The sequence below is a fragment of the Phocoena sinus genome, chromosome 17, assembly GCF_008692025.1.
Source record: "Phocoena sinus isolate mPhoSin1 chromosome 17, mPhoSin1.pri, whole genome shotgun sequence".
Lineage (NCBI taxonomy): Eukaryota > Metazoa > Chordata > Mammalia > Artiodactyla > Phocoenidae > Phocoena > Phocoena sinus.
Window position 1 is genome coordinate 2278559 of NC_045779.1, and position 20593 is coordinate 2299151.

Below are 20593 nucleotides of genomic sequence, written 5' to 3' on the forward strand. Positions count from 1 at the left end.
CACGGGGCAGCCCGTCAGTGCCGGGCGAGGCAAGCGGGGAGGGGCCGGCAAGGTGCTCGGGGCCCAGAGGCCACACGACGTGCTGGCCCTTTCCAGCCGCGGCAGTTCCTCCAGCGCCGGGCTCGGGGCAACGCCCGGCTGCAGACGGGAGTCATGGGGTCATCAGCCCCAAAGGCCAGGACGGCCCCCGCGGGGGGCGCCGGCGGGAGGGAGGCCGGAGGGAGGCCGGAGGTCAAGGGACCACTGCAGGAAGCGGGGTAGAGAACAAGCGGGGATAGAGCTTCAGAAGCTACAAAGAAGAGAAGGAGTCCTTAGACTTCTCGGCTGTCCCTGTGGGTGTGACCCGCCCACACCCCGGGCGCTCTCCCAACACGTCCACTGTCCTCCTCCTCTGCCAGCACTGCCTGCTCCTCCAGGGACACGATGATCACCACGACGACTGCCGGGGCAGCCCGACTTCAGAAGCACCAACCGGACCCGGACTTGGAAAAGGATTCAGACCTGGCTCCATTCAGTCGCTTCTAACACTCACAGGTCCTGAAAGAGCACCCACAAGAGCCTCATTTAAACGTTCTTCTGATAATACGAACACTTTTAGACAATTCTCAGCCCTACTTATTCAAAAATCCCAGTATTTTCTGCACTGCAACCCTCCTTGTTCCTAATGCTTCTAGTCACGAGAAGGATTCAATGGACCAGACAGACAACACTAGTCCTGACTGCTATAAAATTTTACTGTGAATTGAAGCTTTCAGGCCAAAACTACAATGACGGTTATCTCTAACACACGCATCAGCTCTATTTGTTTCCCAAAAGGTGGTCTCTATGTAGATTTTATAGAAACCTAGCAGTCAGCACTTTCATTTTTATTTGTTAAGCAAGACTGAAAAGGGCACTGGATTTAGGTCAAACCCCGTTTTTAACCTACAAAACCGCAACTTCGTATGGCTCAGTGTGGTGCAGTTCAAGTTATGAAATCTCCTGACCTCTGTGATACTGAGATTTATAAGAAGAAATGCACATTTGGCTTCCCCTTCCTGACACAGAGCTCCTAAAACACGTGGAATTTCCTAAGTGATGAGAGCATCAAAGTGAAAAGCAGTGCCTTTTAGTGTTCATGAGAGGCTCCCTTCAACCACACGTGACTTGATGTTACAGGGTGACTTTCACTAAGCCCTTCAAGGTGCTAGGCTGGCTGTCGGGCACACCAACCATGGGATTAGAGAAATGGAACTTTCAGGCTATCCCTCCAGAGACGGGAAAGGGGCTAGAGGTTGAGTTAATCACCGAGAGTCAATGATTTAATCAATCGAACCTCCATATAAGCCCCTAATGGAAAGGGCTCGGAGAGCTTCTGGGCTGGTGAACAACTGGAGGCGCTGGGAGGGTGGTGCTTGCAGAGACGGCGTGGAGGTCCGCATCCACCCACAACCCCCGCCCCAGGCATCACTCCCATCTGGCTGTTCCCCAGTTAATCTAATGATTAATCTGTGCTCCTGCATTCTGGGAGCCGCTCCAGCAAATTATCGAACTCTAGGAGGGGTCGTGGGGGCCTGATTCACAAGCAGCCTGTGAGAAGCTGGAGGAGGACAGAGCCTGCAGCCTGCGGGGTCTGTGCTAGCACCGGCGAGCGCCGCAACTGCACCAGACCCCAGTCCAGCTCGCTGGGGTCCGCAGACTGCAGGATTGCTCAGGGAGGAGAACCCACAGGTCTGGATGACAGGAGGATTCGGCAGGTGGTGTATAAAGGAAACAGAGTTTTCCTTTAGTTGGTGTAGAGTTTTTCCTTCACCCCTTCTAAAGGGCCTGCTGTGAAATTTATTTTTATAATGTCTTATACCAAAGAAAGAAATATGGCTTTAAGTTGAATAAAAATTTGTGATGAACCTGAGGAAAAGTTATAAATACATTTTAGTAACTGCTTATATGAGCAATTTCATAGCTACAAAATACATTTGGCAAAGGATTTGCACGTGTACTTTTTAGGGTTTTTTTTGTGCTAACATTCTTTCACATTTTTATTCCCTATAATTAATGAAATAATGTTCTCTACACAGAAACCTATTTTAACAGAAAAGCAAACGTGTTCTTATTCTCCACACATCCTATTCCATTTCAACTCCTCGCTACCTAGTCCCCAAGTCCACCTCTCCACTGGTAAGAACTTGAGCAGGGGAAACGGGTGTAATTTACTGACCTTCCCAAAGTCCCAACACTACTCTTTACTAAGCCATTATTACCTGCTAAGCACTTTATAAACACTACTTCATTGAATTCTCAAAACCACCCCAGGGCTTCCCTGGTGGCGCAGCGGTTAACAATCCGCCTGCCAATGCAGGGGTAATGGGTTCAAGCCCTGGTCCGGGAAGATCCCACATGCCACGGAACAACTAAGCCCATGCCTGCAACTACTGAGCCTGCGCTCTAGAGCCTGCATGCCACAACTACTAAGCCCACATGCTACAACTACTAACGCCCACGCGCCTGGAGCCCGTGCTCTGCAACAAAGAGAAGCCACCGCGATGAGAAGCCCGCGCACCGCACGGAAGAGTAGCCCCCGCTCAACACAACTCGAGAAAGCCCGCACGCAGCAACGAAGACCCAACGCAGCCAAAAGTAAATAAATAAAATAAAATTTTAAAAAACACCCCAAAAGACCACAAAACCACATGGGTTGCAAGAGGGTAAAATAACCCTGAAAATAAAATGAAATCCCTCCCAGGTTCCTATAAAATAAATTCATTTAGAAAGCAAATTAAACCAAGAAGTCTACTATGGTAAAGTTCTAAAGCTCATTTTTGGCAAAGAACTCTACTTACTGGTCTCCAAAGCCATGATACACGCTGGGCCAACCACGGCCGCGCTCACCGCTCTTCCTCAGGGTCTCAGCAGCCCTCAGGGAGCTCAGAGCTCCCGCCTTCTCCAAAGTCCGGTCTCGCACACCGCACACTGCTGTCCCCCCCTTCTCGGCCCTGCCTCTGCTCGTGGTCCAGCTCTGACCTGGTGGATCACAGGCCCGGTCCCAGCGACTCCTCACCTATCCTCCTAGCTCGGCAGCGGGGTGACACCCACATGCCTACCTAATGGGAAACTCAAGCCCAGCCAAAATAAAAGTCTCTGATCTTCCTACACCGATTTCCAAGCTATTCACCCTCGGTCCTCAACAGCAATAAATGGTACCATCACTCAGTGAGGGGCTCAGGGTACAACTTTAGAGCCCTCTTTTTCCTCCACCATTTTCCTACCTTCAAACAACTCCACCCCCATCAACACTGACTCTCCTTGAGGACAAGGAAAGTCTCCATCAGCTATCCTCTGCAGTCCAGCCGAGGAGCTTCAGCGACCCTGAAAGTTATTGCTGGTCTTGGGACGAGCAAGCTCTTTTCAGCCTGAAGGAAGGCTTTTGTGTCTGCTGTCCCTCCGTATGGAAAAGGATGCCAACAAATTTACCATAAGTAATAACTTCACAACTGTGAGTAATAAACTCATCTTTTCATTTGACCTGCCCCTTCTGTTCATGCCTCCATGAAGGCAGCTAACAGGGTCTGGTGCAAGGTAGGAGCCTTATCAAAAAAAAAAACAAATAAATCCATGGAATATATTACCGCATTATTTACTTAACTCTTCATAATTAACACAGTCCATTAATCCCAAGCACAGCTGCTGAACAACGTAAGCCACAGTCCAGTCAGAAAGGCCCAGCGGTTACTTACGGAGGCCGACAGAGTCCGGTTTGCCACTGTCATTCTTGCTCGGCTGCACAAGTGGGGCAAATGACACAGCAAGGATGTTTTTACTTTCCCAAGTGTTTTGTCCAGTTCGCATAATTTGCGTTAACTATTTAGAGGGAGAAAAGAAATAGAACGGCTTAATCTTGGAAGTGTGATCGCCTTAGAGTCACAATTTTGTTTTAACAGAATAACAGCAGTGATTGCTACATAATCACTTGTATCTGAATGCAAGCAAATTACTTTCGTTTAAATATTTACCATAAAATGATACAGGAGGAATCACAAATACTTGCTGTTCAAGACAGACACCTGAGCGCAAAAGGCATGACTTTGCAGGTTGTATCTGGGGTCTGAGGGCTTCTAGGGGTACTCTTCCAACCCACACCTGCCACTGGCCCCCAAAACACATGTCTCACACGGGTTCAGTTGTTTGGTTAACATGTTGCATTAGTAAAAAGACGTTTTCATTACTGTACCAACGAATCAACTTCATGATCTTTCCACGGTGGTTATAAAATACAGATTCTAATTCTAATCCCAACTTGACATTTCATAGATACATGCAATTAGTCACAAGGGGATTAGAAGTTTTACCCACTCGGCAAATACCCACCATCAGTTCTAGAGAAAAAATATTAGCTCAGTACATGACTGAAGGAAGATGAATTAGTATCTTCAATTTATATTATAGCAATCAGCCTATTATATTTTACATTAGTACAGTAGTATATAATAAATTTTCAATAAAATACCAATGGGAAACCATATTTTAAATGTTTAAAAACGTCTCTTTAAAGGAAAACAGAAAAAGACGATTCATCTGGGAGTCTCAACACTCCAGAAGCATTCAAGTAACATTTTTCCAAGAATGTGTTTTAATGAATGCTTTACATTCTTTCTAATAACTGACAATCACAGTACGTGGTGATGGTGAAATCCTCTGACCTGCAAGTCACATGTGTGAACTTAGGGGACCCTCAGATATACAAACTCCAAAACGACCACACTATGTCCCAGTCATCTTGGACAATCGACCTTCTACTTACAAACCACAAGGTGTTTTAAACATCTCAGATGTAGGTTAATATGAATATAAAAGATACTTTTTGCAATGTGTATTTATAAAATTTCCAAGTGAAAGAGCCACCCATTCTCTGAATAAATTCGTATTTCATACACTTATTATACCTAATAATTCCAAACCAAAGGCAGACAATAGGTGAAAAATACTTTCCAATGCGCCTCCGTATACTAAGAGAAGACCCAAAAATTTACTCGTTTCTAGAATGGAGTTAAGCAGTTCAAACCAAACCGCAAACAGGATTTCCTCTTCATATGTTCAGCTAGAAGCAGTTACCACATTCAGTGGCACTCGCGGCCCTCACCCGGACCAGGGAGCAGGTCAGCGTGGCTCTCCTGACCCTAGTTAACGGGTCTTTTCCGCACCTGCCTTGGTTAATAGTCAAGAGCCCGTTTCAACGTTCTCCTCTATAGACAGACCTGTGAAGAGTGTTTATTTCTTCCTTAACACTTACAGTGTACCTTTCACTGAGGTAACGCTTCCCGTCTTACGCTAAGTGCGTCTCCTACGTCAAGTGAAAGGACAGTGGAAGCTACCTGGTCTTCTACAGGCATGACCAGGATGCCCCCGACTTTCAGCAGTATCTTCATGTAGTGTTCGTGGTCCTTCTGGACTCCAGCCCCGCAGTAGACCCGGTCATACTGGTGGCTGTCTGACGCTATCTGCAGACAATTACCAACCACAAATGCAGGCTCACAGAACTCGAATCTATACGGAAAACAGATGGCATTTTACCTCATTAAGCAAAAGATCAGATCTAAACAAATTAACAGAGTCTAGCTTCTTGAAATAGTGAAGTTACCAAATTAATTATAAGGATAAAATATTATAAAGTTTGACTGAAATATCAGATTTATGAAGTTTAACACTGATCAAATATATTGTTTTATTATCAGTGATGCAGTGTACGTTTTTTCAAAACATTAACCTTTTTTTTGCCACACTGAAACCTTACTTAAGGCTTAAAAGGTGAATACAGTGAAAAAGCCATCACAACGGCAACCTTGCGATGCCCACAAAGGACATACAATAAGGATGAGAATCCCAAGGGTCAAATGAGAGAGAAAAGGCTTCACTCGCCCCGCTCTTTCCAAAAGAAGCCAGGGGCCAGTGGACATGGAAGGGCTTGTGCAGTCTCCACTGCGGGCATCTTGCTGCAGTTAACAGTGGCGAAGCTTGTCAGGAAAAGACACCGGTGCCCTTACCCTATGCTCTTGCAACCGCTAAAGAGTAGGGAGGTTTTCCTAATACATTTTGGCAGAACTATGTTACAGGGTTGGAAAAGAGAGCAGAATGAAGTGTTTTTTGGCCCCTGTGATCTCCCTACACAACAAAAGAAGAGAGACGGATGGTTTCAAAGCAAAGGCATCTTATCCAGGCCGCCCGTTCCTGGTTACAGTGTTGGTCCGTTGTATATCGAGTTATGCTTTTACAAACTATCCTATTTAGACTTCTACTTTATTCCTTAAGTTCTGGCAAATGTGAAAACGGTCTCTAAAATACATAATTAAAAGCCTAATTCACTAATAAAACACGTACGGTAATATTTTTAAATTAATTCATGAAATATCCTTTCACTTTTAAGTTGATTGATGTTAATTTGACCACACAGCAAAATCAGACGATCGTTTGAGGATGAAATAATTGACATTAAAAGTTTTGGCATGCGGTGAAAAATGACTCTGAATCATCATCACTTTTATTTTGTAAAACGTATCCTGTCCTTTGGTAATTAACAGACTTATTACGCAGTAAGTTCCCATTAAAATTCACTGAAGTACAGACACACTACGGCCATCGATATCTAAAGAAGAGTTTCGCAGCACGGCACCGTCCTCAACTTCCTGTCCCCTTGCTGGAGGGGCTGGGGGCATGGGGGTCAGTGTAGAGCCTGCACCCTCCTCTCCACGCGGGGCTCCACACAGGGCCGGCCCCGCGCCACGCTCCTTCTGCGGCACCTGCGCCCCGGTGCTCACGCCTTCTGGCTCTCCCCTCCCTCCACCGCTTCCCGCACAGCTGCTCAGCACAGGTCCGCGCCCCTTAGAGGGCCATGTGGGGCTCCTTACGGTTCTACCTGGATGTCCCCACTTCCAGACTCACTCCCTGGCTCTGCCCCCTACCCCACACACACTGCACTGCAGCCACAGGTTGAATTGTTGGCTTCTCATCACTTAGAGGAAATATTACAAAGTGTCTCCTGTATCTGTGTCTGTGCTGTTCCTTTGACTGAAAGGCCCCTCCCTCTCTTCTTGATAAACGCCTAGCATCACTTGGAGACACAGCTCAGATATGAGATACACAACGAAATCTTACCCAACTCCTTAATCAGGTCTCATTCTTTCTACTTGCATAATACACACAAAAGTGTGAACTTACCTATGTAATGGACAATGTTTAATTCCTCTATTACACTCAACACAACCTAGGCTTGTCTAAAATCTGGCTTTCAAATAACTAAATAATACGGATCACGTGGTTTAATCATCTCAACAAACTCAAGATAAGCATCCTTTAAAAAGAAAAAAGACCAGTATTTTCAATCTAAAAATCCTCATTCTTATAAAATTTCATTTTAAATAACTTAATTTTATAATAATTTAAGCCAGTCTTAAAATTTTCAGGATGAACGTGAGCAGGGAATTTAAATTTAAAAATCTGAATTATTAAACCTCTTTTACCATTAAGTCTGTTAAATCAACTTAAAAATATGCTTAGAGTTTAAAAGTTTCCTACTAGTTAAAAATACATGATAGCTCACAGAACTATTATCTAGCAAAACACCATCACAAGTAAACAACTTACAATTAAAACCACTTCTCATATTCGTGATATTTTTATATACTCTCATCCCAGCAAAATGAATTAGAAGGAGTTTAGTGTCTGATTCTAAAATCAAATGTGTGACTCTAGCCAAGTGGCCTGACACTAGCGATTAGGACAATTCATTCCAAATACTGTTTCTGGAGCACCAGTTGTGTGTCGGCTGGAAATACAACAGGAAACACTCAGGCCTGCATCTAGTGGAAGATTCAACAATCTCAGTAATTAAAGATTAATTTACAAGTGTGATAAATGCTCTAAAGGTATATGACTCCATAAATAAGACTGAGGATGCAAGGAAACGGACAGCCCTGGGGAGTGAGAGAAAGGCTCCCTGAGAAATGATTAAGCCGTGATCTGAAAGGTGAGACAGGACAATCAAACCACACTATCCAAGATGATAGCCACTAGCCACATGTGGATACGAGCCCCTAAAATGTGGCTCGTCCACACTGAGATGTGCTGACAGGATAAAAATCACACAAGATCTCAAATATTCAGTATGAAAATGTAAAATATCTCAGTATTTCCTTTATATGCGTGTGTATATGTGTATGTATATATGTGTGTGTGTCTGTGTGTGTGTATGTGTATGTGTGTGTGTATACTTCAACAGCCACATAAACTGAAAACACTGAACAACTACCCTTCTAACTCTATCACCTGTAAACAGGAGCTTCAAATATTTCCCTTAACACAAACTTCCCTTTGGAATATTCTCCTGGTTTTCCTGATGTCTCTTTGAACACTTCCTCTGAATTTTAATTGTATCTCCATCACCTATTACGGGCCTCAAAAAACACTTACTAAGTAGGTGAGAAACATAAGAAACAATTGTTTTGTCAGCTGTTCCACCTACCAACTTTGAATATGAACCCAAACTTGACAAACTAAATATGTTAATCACAAGAACCCCAGGACTAGAAGAGAAACCTGCACAGAAACAGTTACAGAAAAAATATGTGCCCATGGCACCTTCTATATCAATATGATGGTTCTCGTTTTACTAAATTGGATAACTATAAATAACTGTAGCTTCATGTTACAAAATACATGTTTTTTTCCCCAAGTGCCAAAAAAAAAGCAAAACTCAAACAGTAAAAAAAAAAAACCAAAACAAACACTTTTGCCTTTAATGAATAAACCAAACCAACTGTCCTCTAACTGAAAGGTACTTTTTTGTTGTTTTTTTTTTGAGGTATGCAGGCCTCTCACTGTTGTGGCCTCTCCCGTTGCGGAGCACAGGCTCCGGACGCGCAGGCCCAGCGGGCATGGCTCACGGGCCTAGCCGCTCTGCGGCATGTCGGATCCTCCCGGACCAGGGCACGAACCCGCGTCCCCCGCATCAGCAGGTGGACTCCCAACCACTGCGCCACCAGGGAAGCCCCTGAAAGGTACCTTTTAGGGGCCTTTCTGAAGATCTTAAATAAGCCACCTTATTCTAGGAAAGAAAGTCTTTTCCCTTGTAATGCAGATCTGAACAAGTATAACTGCTTCCACTTAGGGAATATTACAAAGAATCATTATAGAGAAAAATTAGACCTCTAAATTTATAAATAACTTCTACAAATGCAAATGGACCACATACCTCTAACAAATGCATATGGGTCTTTACACTTTCATTTAACATACAAATTAATTTCCTTTACCAGCATACTCAAATTTGAAAGTTTAACTGAACCTGAAACAACATTCCAAAAAGAGTAGAAGGATTGGACTATTTCTAGACACAAAATAGTAAAGCTTCAAGGACATATCAGGTAGAAACGTGAATGTTTTTAAATATAGGCACAAAAACACCTAGCACATAGTAATTTACTAGTTATAAGAAACATGTCTAGCAGAGACAGTGTTCCGTCTGGGTACTGTTTATTACACTTAGAGCTATGGCTTCACCTTCACCAATAATTCACGAATCCTTCACGTTATCAAAGAAAACAAAACAACTCTCAAACTGCCTGTACTTATAACATTATTTTTTTAAATACACAAATGGGTTATAGTTTATCTTTCCTAATAAAGGATTTAGAGATGAGCTTTAGTACTTCTGACGAGGTAGAGGTGAGGATCTGACTTAGACATTCTGTATTCTGATACTGAAATTATGGCTCATTTTTAAAATAGCATTTCATGTAAATAAATTCATATAAATCCTACTAATAATATTTTTTCAAAAGTCTATGATTAAACTTTTTCAGGCAAATGTTTACGGATGTGCTCGTATACGTACGAAGAACAAATGACTGATTTGAGGCATGGATGACAGCTACCGTGTGGTAGAGTCAATTACAACTGTTACTAATTCTTCCAGTGTAAAGAAGAAAATAAAGAGAACAGTTTCCTCCTTCAGCTTTAACCAGATTCTGAAAGCTGCATCTTCCCAAAGTTTCCACAAACCTCTACAGGCAAAGGACATATAACAAAAATACCATTCTGAAAAAAAAAAAAAAAAAAAAATACCATTCTGTATAATCTGGAAGACTGTAGTAATAAACTAACCAGAAGTTTTCACTTTATTATAAAATAGTGCTACATTATTTATAGATTTATACATAAAATCTAGGTTTAAAAATAGTGAAAGAAAAAATCCAAATTCCACCTTTCCACATCAACTACACACAAATGGAACCTGAGAAGGGAAAAAAAAAAAAAACAGCAAAACAAAAATAAACAAAAAAAAGAAAGATAAGAGACCTACCAAAAGGAGACTTCCTACGTGGTTATCATTTTAATCCTAAAAGTATGGTTCTTGTGTTCTCTTCCAGTTTTCATACTTGATTTAGGGGAGCTCATTAAAATTTTATGTCTGTTAGTAATGTGAAAAGTAGCAATCATTTTTATCCTTTGAAGAAAATTTCCAAAACAAAATTTCCCAGATACAGATACCTTATACTCCTATATTACACCAAATTATACTTCCTAACAAGTTAGGTAACTTTGTTACCTGTATACAAAAAAAAAAAGTTAAACAGTTCTAAAATGTAATAACTACAAATTCATCCACTTTAGACTTATAATTATTTATTGATTTAAACCTGAAAACCTAATGGCTTTTTAGACTCTTATGTCGAGAGGGAAAATTATTTGACATGCCCTTACTAAAATAAAATGTGCACGGAAAATCATTTGTGGGAAAAGAGAGAGCACAGATAGTTTGGTTTACGACATGAGCTCTTGGCCAAACTAGCACCCGAAATCCAATCACTTACCTCAGCGGTGCTTTTCTTTACAGGTGCATGCTGGATTACCTTCATCTCCAGATGGACAGACGATTCCACTTACAGCAGGGACCTTGCCAACTTGCCCATATAATTCTTTTGATAAGCTGCTAGGAGACCAGGGTGACCTAGCCTTGCCCTGCAGCTTCCCTCTTGGATAGTCTAGGTCTAGGAGCTGACTGAGAGTAGAAAAAACAACATTCCCCTTCAATACACCGTTGGAGTGGGAGCTGACAGTTTGCACACCTAGTATCATGTGCCATAGGATACTATCATTGAAATTTCAGACTATTATTCCCGTGGAATAAAGGACTTCAAGGACAAAGGAAAGAATCCTATCTTGTTCTCATACTTCGTCCAAAACAACCTGCCAAATGAATCACAGACACTTCTTTTTCTTAAAACACTTTGTCATAATACACATTTTGAACTCTACCAGCTAGGACTACTTCATTAAAACAATACTTCAGGTCTTCCCTGGTGGCACAGTGGTTGAGAGTCCGCCTGCCGATGCAGGGGACACAGGTTCGTGCCCCGGTCCGGGAGGATCCCACATGCCGCGGAGCGGCTGGGCCCGTGAGCCATGGCCGCTGAACCTGTGCGTCTGGAGCCTGTGCTCCGCAAAGGGAGAGGCCACAACAGTGAGAGGCCCGCGTACTGCAAAAAAAAAAAACAAACTTCACAACCTTCCATTGGGAAAAAACCCAAGGAAACATTAAATCTCTTGATCTCCAAACACAGTTATACCATTCAAAAACTCGTACAACCAAGGATTAAGCTACGGAATTTCAAAAAATTTAAAAAATCAAAGACTTTACCTTTTCAAGTGGTTTCCCTTCCAACTGTATCAAACTCACTTCAGAATAATTCAAGCATTATTTAAACCACAGTGTTACGAGTAAACACACAGATTTCTCATTGAGTAGAGCTTTAGGAGACTCCACAGGACCAAAAACAATCTCTAAACATTTTATAGGGAATGTGACAGGTATGTCGTATAAAAGTGAGTCTTCATATATTTCAACAATAATTTCTTATAAAGTAACTTGGGATAAAAACTATTTTATTTCTGTCAAACAGTATGTTATTCCCGGAATAATTTCTTCTCCTAAAATGTGTTAGAAGCCATCAAACTTTCACCCATGCCATTTGTAACCGATGTTAAAATACATAACTGGTAGCCCTGATGACTATTTTTAAGCATTTTTCTGTCCCACCATTTCAAGGTTTGTCATGATTAAAAACTGTGTTTACAATCTATAATATCTCTCATCCAACTACTATCTGAACATTATTAATATACCAAAGGGTTCAAGTATCCGAGAACTAGTTTGAAATAATATTGACTATATATCTAAGATAGCAAAACTACTTCAAGTATGCCATAATTCTCTTAAAGATGAAGCAGGACTGCTCTAGTGATAAACTCATAGAATACAGTACCATTTAATTTTTTCCAATGCAAACTATATAATGTGGAAAAGGAGCCTATAATTAAAAATGAAATTAGGACACTAGACATTGCCACAAATCGATCAAATCTTCTAAAATGCAGACAACTACACTAGCTCTGAAGGTAATTTAAAGTGTGTACCTTGACTGACCCTGAGGGACACGCTTCCTCTCCTGCCCATCTCCATCACCCATACCACAAGTAAGTCTCGTTAATGAACAGGTAGGTGTGCTTTCTGATAAAAATGCTATAGTGCACGTAACCATGCTAACAGCAGTCCCTAAATCCTAATCTGGAAAAAATAAATAAATGATGGAAATAAAAGTGCTGCTTCAACTTTTGTATCTGGGGCCAAGTCGCTAGGCTGTAATTCATTGGCACAGCTTACCCCTGAGAAGAAACACTAAGATAAATCAGTTTTTACATCATCATAGCTAAATCAGAACTAAACAAAGACTGGCCTAGCTGAAGTTATGGACTGTCTAACCCTGTTTATCCATCTGGGAAATGTGGACATCAATATTGCCTCTAGGACTGTGGGTACAGCACTTAGAATGGTACTTGGTACTTAAGGAACAGATAATACACATTACCTGCTGTTATTTTTATCATCTCATTACTGTCTTCATGACTCATTTCTACAACAAACTATGTAGAAACAACAGTCCTCCATTCAAAGAGAATGAAAACCTTCAATTAGTCAGGGTACGCTGCACTCCTGTGGCCAATGACAGTAGAGTATTTCCAAGATCAGGTACAGCTTCCTTGGAGGGGAGAGGAGACAGGACCTATTGTCTCACAGGGAATGGCACACCCCGAAGCACGCCCCCTAGGGAGCCAAGTCGGCTCCGTGTATACAGCGTATACAAACACATAAATGAAGCCGTAAATAAATGCTACACCAATTACCACTTACTTGCAAAGCACTTACAGGGTAAAGGTTTATAATTCACGCTCCTTTAACCGACTTACTCTTCCAAGTAAACACAGCTGGAGAGATTATTTTGCTTACTCTACGTGCACAAACACTGATTCAGATAACCTGACCTTCCCAAACTTCTCCTTCGCTCATGAAGCCACTGGGCTAAGATAAAAACGTCGCGGAGCGTGTGTGTGACGGGCAGAACAGGAGTCGGCAGACCACGGAGAGGAGGCCAAATGCAGCCCGCACTTGTTTCTGTCAATGAAGTGGTACCGGAACTCCTCGCCCACCCCTCCACAGGGTGTCCCAGGAGGCCTCTGCACTACAGTGGCACAGCTGAGCAGCTGCAACAGCGCCCGCTTGGCCCAGGAAGCCAGATACATCCACTATCTGGTCCTTCATCTGAAAAAGCGTGCCAGTGTTTTAGAGAACCTTTGAAATCAAATGTCAGTTCATTAGGGAATTTCGGCGCATGTGGGTATACCACAGGCAGAGCAAAGGAATAAACCACACAAGAGAACTCCCCCTTCCCTCCTATCTCCAAGTACAGTAAATTCAGGGTAGCCTCTCCAAATTATTTCATTTGCTGATACAGAACCAAGACATAGAAAGAAAGTTTAAAAGTATACACATTATACTAAGGATCTTCTTTCTGAAAGAAGAAATAGTACTTTCAAGACTCAGGAACCAAGCCTGCTTTATAAAGCACACACAGAAACATACACCTGTATGTTGTTGTTTAAATATGTATCTTACATTACATATTCTAATGTTGAGTATGTTTACTGAATCTTTTCCCGCCTACTATGTTTGAGAGTTCACTATGATCTCCAATAGATATACATAAGAAAACTTTAAAGATACAATTTAAATCATAAGTGACATGACAATACTTTCAAAAAAGGAACTGATAAAAAAGATCCAAACCAACAGGATAAATAAGATTGGAAAAGTATTAGGTTTTAGCTTTCTACTGTCTTCGTGTTACACACAATCAAGGATAGCCTGGTACTAAGGAACAGTACTAAGTACTAAGGAATACATAAATAGCAATGTTTTCCTGAGTTACTTTATATTTTATTAATTAAAACGTATTTTGATGACCCGTACACAATTAAATATAATAAAATTGCTTAGGAACGGAATTTTAAACATCACTTTCCAAAGCAAGGTTTTCAAATTTAAAAATTGAAAATAACTAGGAATATTATCAACAAACGCCAAGAAAAATCAAAGAAATCATCAAAACACAAGTAAGATAGGAAGAAAACTACTACATCTTCATCATTTCAATCACCAAAACCAAATGATGTTAAAGGAGCCCATTAAATGACTCAACTTTGATTACTTAACTTCCACCCAACTCACGACTTTGTGCAAAATGAAGCACTTCCCAGTACCTACTACCCCTTGTATGTGCAAGATACCTTTATAATCTGAAGTACGTAACCACTATTTCAGGAGCGACTTGAAAACCAGAATAGATAACATTTCCAGAACTGTCTTTTTTTTTTTTTCAGAAGAGTTTATTAATATAAGAATCTGTTTTAAAAGTAAGTTGTAACACTTCAGAAACAACCATATCATAAAGTCTGATTAAAGTAACAAGACCATTAAAAATTATAAAGAAACATTTAGATCAGTCATATCACCATATTTGATGATTCACCATTTTATGAATAACAAACCTGTATAACACGGTAACAACACTCAAGAAATACAAGGCAAGGACATCTGTTCATGTTACGATTACATGAAAACAATTTTAGAAAAAAAACTTTAATTGAGACACTTAAATATATAAAACCTTCAAAATTATCTGTGTTATAGATTACTTAATATTTAAATTACATCAACACAGAAATACTTTAAAGAATGACATATTTTACTGTTTGCCAGGACCATGCCCACTTGTCAGCAAGAAACTTGACTCCACAGATATTGTAAAGAGGTACTTCAATGATTCAAAGTTCTTCCTTGAGTTTGTTCTGCCTGATTAATGACCCAAAAGTGAATTATCTGTGCCTTTATGTGTTAACACCTGAAATATATTATCTAATATATAGTATTTCTTAAGATAGACCTTAAACATTTGCTTTTTAGTAATATTACTTCATATTTTCCAAGTTTACCTGTATTCAAAAGGTCTTATGTGTATGTTAAGTTTCAACATCAAAGCAAATACTGAGAACAACAGAAATTCAATAAATTCAAAGTTCCATAGTTCTAATAACCAATATAAAAACTAGCCATGCCCATATCTTAAGCACTTACCATACCACTAATTATAAGACAGACGGAAATGATGAAGACACAAAAGGATACTAACATTGAAACTCAATTTCTTATCAAATAACTTGAACTCAAAACTATTTTATTTCTGTCAAACAGTATGTTATTCTTGGAAACAGAATATGAACCCACATGGTAAGCATTTGAAAAATGATTCAAAAACATGAATTAAATGTTAACTCTTTATAAATAAGATAAAGAACTGTGTCAGCAAACTGCTGCAGAAAATTCAAGGGACTTGCTCAGATCCACCGGCTTGATTACAGAACAAAGCGAAAGCCGGGCACGCTCGCCAGCGCCCAGCTCGCCGGTAACACCCAGTCACACTCCCTCCCTGGTCCTTCCCCAGGCACTGCGGACTCTGAGGCACCTCGGTTTTCTGTTCTTCAACCCACCAAGTGCCACTTGCCAGGGGACACATACAAACTGGCCATGGCAAAGGGGACGGAAAGAAAAGGGCCAGGGAAGGAAGGGGAGAAGGGGCAGAGAAGGGAGGAGAGAGGAGAAGACGCTCCAGGAGACCCTCAAAGGCCCTCCTGCTTCCTTCTTAGCGCTGACCCCCAGGCCTGAACCCTAGGAACAGCCCTCAGCTCGGAACCCACCCCCAGCCGAGGTCCCCACCTCCAAGCAAGGCCAGGCCAGGCCAGGCCAGAGCTGAGCGAGGCCCACTCCCAACAAGCTGGGTTGGAACCCTGGACCAAAGCTCTGCTATACAGTAAAGGGACTAGGTTCTAAGCTTGATTCCTATCCGTTTTAGGCCTTTCTCTCTTTGAAAATATGACTAGTCGAGAGAGATAAATGCCCTCCAAATTTTCCAGTTTCACAAGAGTTCACGGACTTCAGCAGAAGCAGCCTTTGCCCCACAGTACTACCACTGCTGAACTTTAGGGACATTACACAGCAAACAGACTTCCTTGCCCACGCAAGGGCCAACGCCTGTGCAGTATTTCTTCTAAGGGAAAGTAGGAGTTCAAAACAATGGTTCTATAAGCAAATTTGTCAAACACAGCCCTCACAGGATGTATCAATATACTTCGATGATAATTTCCTCTGGCCATATTACTAAGTAACTTCATGTTTTTAAGAAAGTCCTCCATATTCTAACAGGGATCACTCTTATGCTACAAACAAAGACGGCAGACTATTAAATTACTATCCCAAAGGTGTAAACACAGTTCCCAAAAAGTATTCTAATGCCAAGCACATCTTTACATTCTATCTTCAGGAAAGGTACCTGTATGATGTTTAATGAATGGAACATTACCCTACTAATAAAGTGACAGTAGCCTATAATTAAAACATAGAAGTTATTTATTTGTAATTCACTATATACGTACACAGAATAAAAATCACAGCACGGTTTTCTAACTTAATTTTTTCTCTCATTTTATACCACACTGATTTTTGCTGCACTCAACTGACAACTCAGGATCAATAAACTCACAGTAGTGAGGAACAGACATGTCACACGTGTCTACTTATCAAGTGCTTTCAAAGCAGAACTATAGATATGAATACTTACTTATCAAAGCTATCACTATTTTTGATGAAGCTCTCCAGTTTTTCCTTGGCATACTCCACCACATCTGAATGAAGCTCAATCCCATGATTTATTCCAAAAGGACCTGCAATTGTAGCAGCAGCATTTATAAAAAATATTAAGAATGTCTTTATAGAGCTCTTTTAATTTCTGCTCATTTATCTATCACAGGCGCATTTAAAGAGGGCTTGAAATATGTCTCTGCTAGCCACAGATTTAAAAGCTATATGGAAAACTATTTACACTGCTTTAAAAAAAATAAGTCACAAAGAGTTCTCTCCAGGGTGTAGCTTATCTGTCAGGACAATACTGCCAAAGAGATAATCATATTTCTATACGAAGTTTAAGTTAATTACCATTATCTTCTCCTTTATCATTTGTTAAAAATTTGGTAATTCTCAAATGTCTGCATCCACGGGCTGACACAGGTATGACAAAGGCCTCGCACAGCACACACCCACCCACACCCACCCCCCCACCCAGTGAATGCTCCTTTCCTCCAGGGCTGAGACCACACCCTCTGCCTCTGGAGCTCCCACTGTCCAGGGGAGTGTGGCGCCGGGCGGAGCTGGTTTGACTCTCCTGTTCCCGCCCACTTTACACCGCTTACTTGGCATTTCTTTTTGCACACAGCCAAGGATGAGTGACAGTCCAGGAACGAGGTACAGGGCAACGATCTAGGGACTGCTCCTTCCCCCACCCTGGTACTGGCCGAGAATATGACCAACAGGATTCCCGTTTCCTAAGGCTACTGTGTCTTGTGCCTGCCCCACAAGCCCAGGACAGTAACACACTGTTCTGAGCTAGTCATCTCATTCGTCCCAAACTTCTGAGACTGAGCCAATCAGGTTTTCCATTCTACGCTTTTGTTATATTCCTGTCTTACTTTGAGATTGGTCTCTCAGGAAAAAGTGTGTGTGTGTGTGTGTTATTTTCTGTATCTGGTATGTATCTTAGGAACTACTTAACTGGATGTGCCCCCTACTGAATGCCATTAAAAATACAACATATACTGGAGTTCTACCGACCTCTAAGAACTTTAAAATAACAAAAAAATCAGTCCTCAATTAACATTTTTGAATGTACAGGGGGGCACATGAAAATACCGGTTTGTAATCTAGGAATTACCTAACTATAAAAATTAAACCAAAATGTTCAGATACTATCTTCAGGTCAAAAGCAGATAAACCTACTATATTTCTATTGCATTTGATTAATTTAAAAAAAAACTGATTCTACTTGGAAAATGTATTCAGATTAAAAAAAAGATTAGATAAAAAGGTCCAGGGCTTCCCTGGTGGCGCAGCGGTTGAGAGTCCGCCTGCCGATGCAGGGGGCACGGGTTCGTGCCCCGGTCCGGGAGGATCCCACGTGCCGCGGAGCGGCTGGGCCCGTGGGCCGTGGCCGCTGAGCCTGTGCTCCGCAACGGGAGAGGCCACAACAGTGAGAGGCCCGCATACCGCAAAAAAAAAAAAAAAAGGTCCATCAGACCACAACACTTATAGCATTACCTTCCTTTGAAATGCTTTATACTTTTTTAAATAAGTTATTCTGATCAATGAAATCTTAAATGTTTTGCTTCTCATTTTTTGTTTCCTTACTGTCAAACCATTAGTCTTCATCTGCTAACTGGGACACCCATCCAGTATCTTTTAAGATCTCTTGTAATTCCTTAATATTACCAAAGACAAATTGCCAAAAACTAGAATTTCCTTTTTCAAAAAATAAACGAAAATGGCACAAAAGAAATAAACTTAGAGAAGTACCCGTAGTAACGTCACTTTTTAATTTAGTATTGAATCTGACTATTTTGAAAACTTGAATTTCCGTAAGGAAACAAAAAAGGCTAGGAAACACTGAGTAAAGTTTTCCTCACTTAAAAAAACTCAAATTACGCTACAGTTACTTAACATTATATACATAGTAAGGAAAATATTGCTCTAGGAAATGAATCTAATTTTCCTTCTACCCTTTTAAGGTAATCCACTGAACGTAAAACATAACAGAGACTTTTTTCATTTTAAGAATCTAGTTGTACTCATCAACCATCTGGAAAACAAAATGAGGGCTATATGGATGAGAGGTCAATAAAAAAAGGTCACTATTGCTGGGGCTGAAGCTTCCAATAGGACCGAATGGATAAACACTACAATAAAGGCGGCAAGTAGAGAATGTAGAAATCAAGGCTTCTGCTCAATATTTCAGACTGCCTTAGTAACAGAGGGCGTCTGAACTTAAGAGCTCTAAGTCAAAAGGGACTACGTAGGCTGTTTGTCACTTAAGACACCACTGGTCTCATTTTCCTTTTCTTGCTTTCTGCTTATACAATATCTAAAAGCAAAGTGGCACCTTTTGGAAATAAGGTTTAAAGTTTGTTAAGAAAATTTCTTAACGTCGTTTTTCACATCACCTTGACACAAAATAAAGACAATTTCATTAACATACAATGGATTTGTTTGATAGTATCATAAACACACATGTACGATATACTATCATTAATTTCTAGTACAAACACCATTCATGATTTTTTAACAGGTGGAATTGCTTAATTTTAAAATATCATGGAGATATATCTTTAATTATCACTAATAAACTGAACAGTAATTAACATGTTGAAAAAAATAAATTGAAAAGAATGCATTAATAGAAGGCAGAACTTAAATGGCAATGTCACCAGTATCTCATTTATTTAGAATGTGATATACAACTAGAACACATCAAGCATATGATAAAATTGCAGTGCGATGCTCTTTATTACAACTCATTTGACACCTGTATTAAATAGAACGGAAGAATAAAACACAGAAAACTAAAAAAGCACACACAGCTGCTTCTAGGGAAGGGGACTAAGATGCCTGGGGTGGGAAGGAGGCATTCTCACCATTACACTCTATTGTCTGAAGTGTGTCTTAACACATGCATGTATAACTTTTTCGATCAAAAAATAATGAGCTTAGTCAAAGAGATTTAAAAAAAAAGTACAAGATTTTCAAATAAACAAGTAATGTACAATAATTCTAATAGAAAGGTATAATAAACTGTTGCTGGAGAAAACTGAAATGGCATCCAAAAGACGAGAGCTTAAGACTCCCTATCACCATCTAACAGATGAAACGTTAATTGGACTGTGCTGAAGAGATGCCAGTGTTATTTTGTATGTGCCAATGTGAAGAGATTTTTCTATGAAATAATAAAAGCTTAATTTTTGTCATATAAATTCTTAAAAAATCAAAGTACTGACAGTTGATCACTATCTTTAATTGCTAAATACTCAAGAGAAAACAGAAACTTACACAGAAGTCAAAGTTTATTAAGACAAATACAGGTATTAGAAAAACATAGGTATCCTATATTAGAAATTATTTTTAAGGCTGGCAAAAGTCCATTTATTAAGAGCAATAATATAACAAAATTCCTATATAACAAAAAAATCTAAAGACTTTTTCTTTTGTAGTATTTGGACCTAAACCAGCTTATTTATTATCTTCCAGTTAGTCAATAATGAGAGCTTATACATAAACGTCGCTGATTATTAG

General features: G+C 40.4%; 1 protein-coding gene and 1 long non-coding RNA gene across 9 annotated transcripts in view; one reads left to right on the forward strand and one right to left on the reverse strand.

Moving 5' to 3' along the window:
- The window catches only part of PCMTD1 (protein-L-isoaspartate (D-aspartate) O-methyltransferase domain containing 1), a 61748-nt gene that overhangs the window by 4564 nt on the left and 36591 nt on the right, over positions 1 to 20593 (reverse strand). For 6 of the 8 annotated variants that reach the window (XM_032610604.1, XM_032610603.1, XM_032610599.1 and 3 more), the window contains 3 exons: positions 17040 to 17142; positions 5349 to 5520; positions 3714 to 3837 (listed from right to left, as the gene is read on the reverse strand). In XM_032610604.1, coding sequence (XP_032466495.1) covers positions 3714 to 3837; positions 5349 to 5402 — 178 coding nt within the window. In that variant the 5' untranslated portion in view covers positions 5403 to 5520; positions 17040 to 17142. Of the gene's footprint in view, positions 1 to 3713; positions 3838 to 5266; positions 5521 to 17039; positions 17143 to 20593 lie in introns of all 8 variants that reach the window. The other 2 variants (XR_004346560.1, XM_032610605.1) reach the window with 2 other exon arrangements.
- Positions 17542 to 20013, forward strand: LOC116742750. The gene is made up of 2 exons (XR_004346561.1): positions 17542 to 18338; positions 18538 to 20013. It is a non-coding gene; the product is annotated as an uncharacterized LOC116742750 (long non-coding RNA).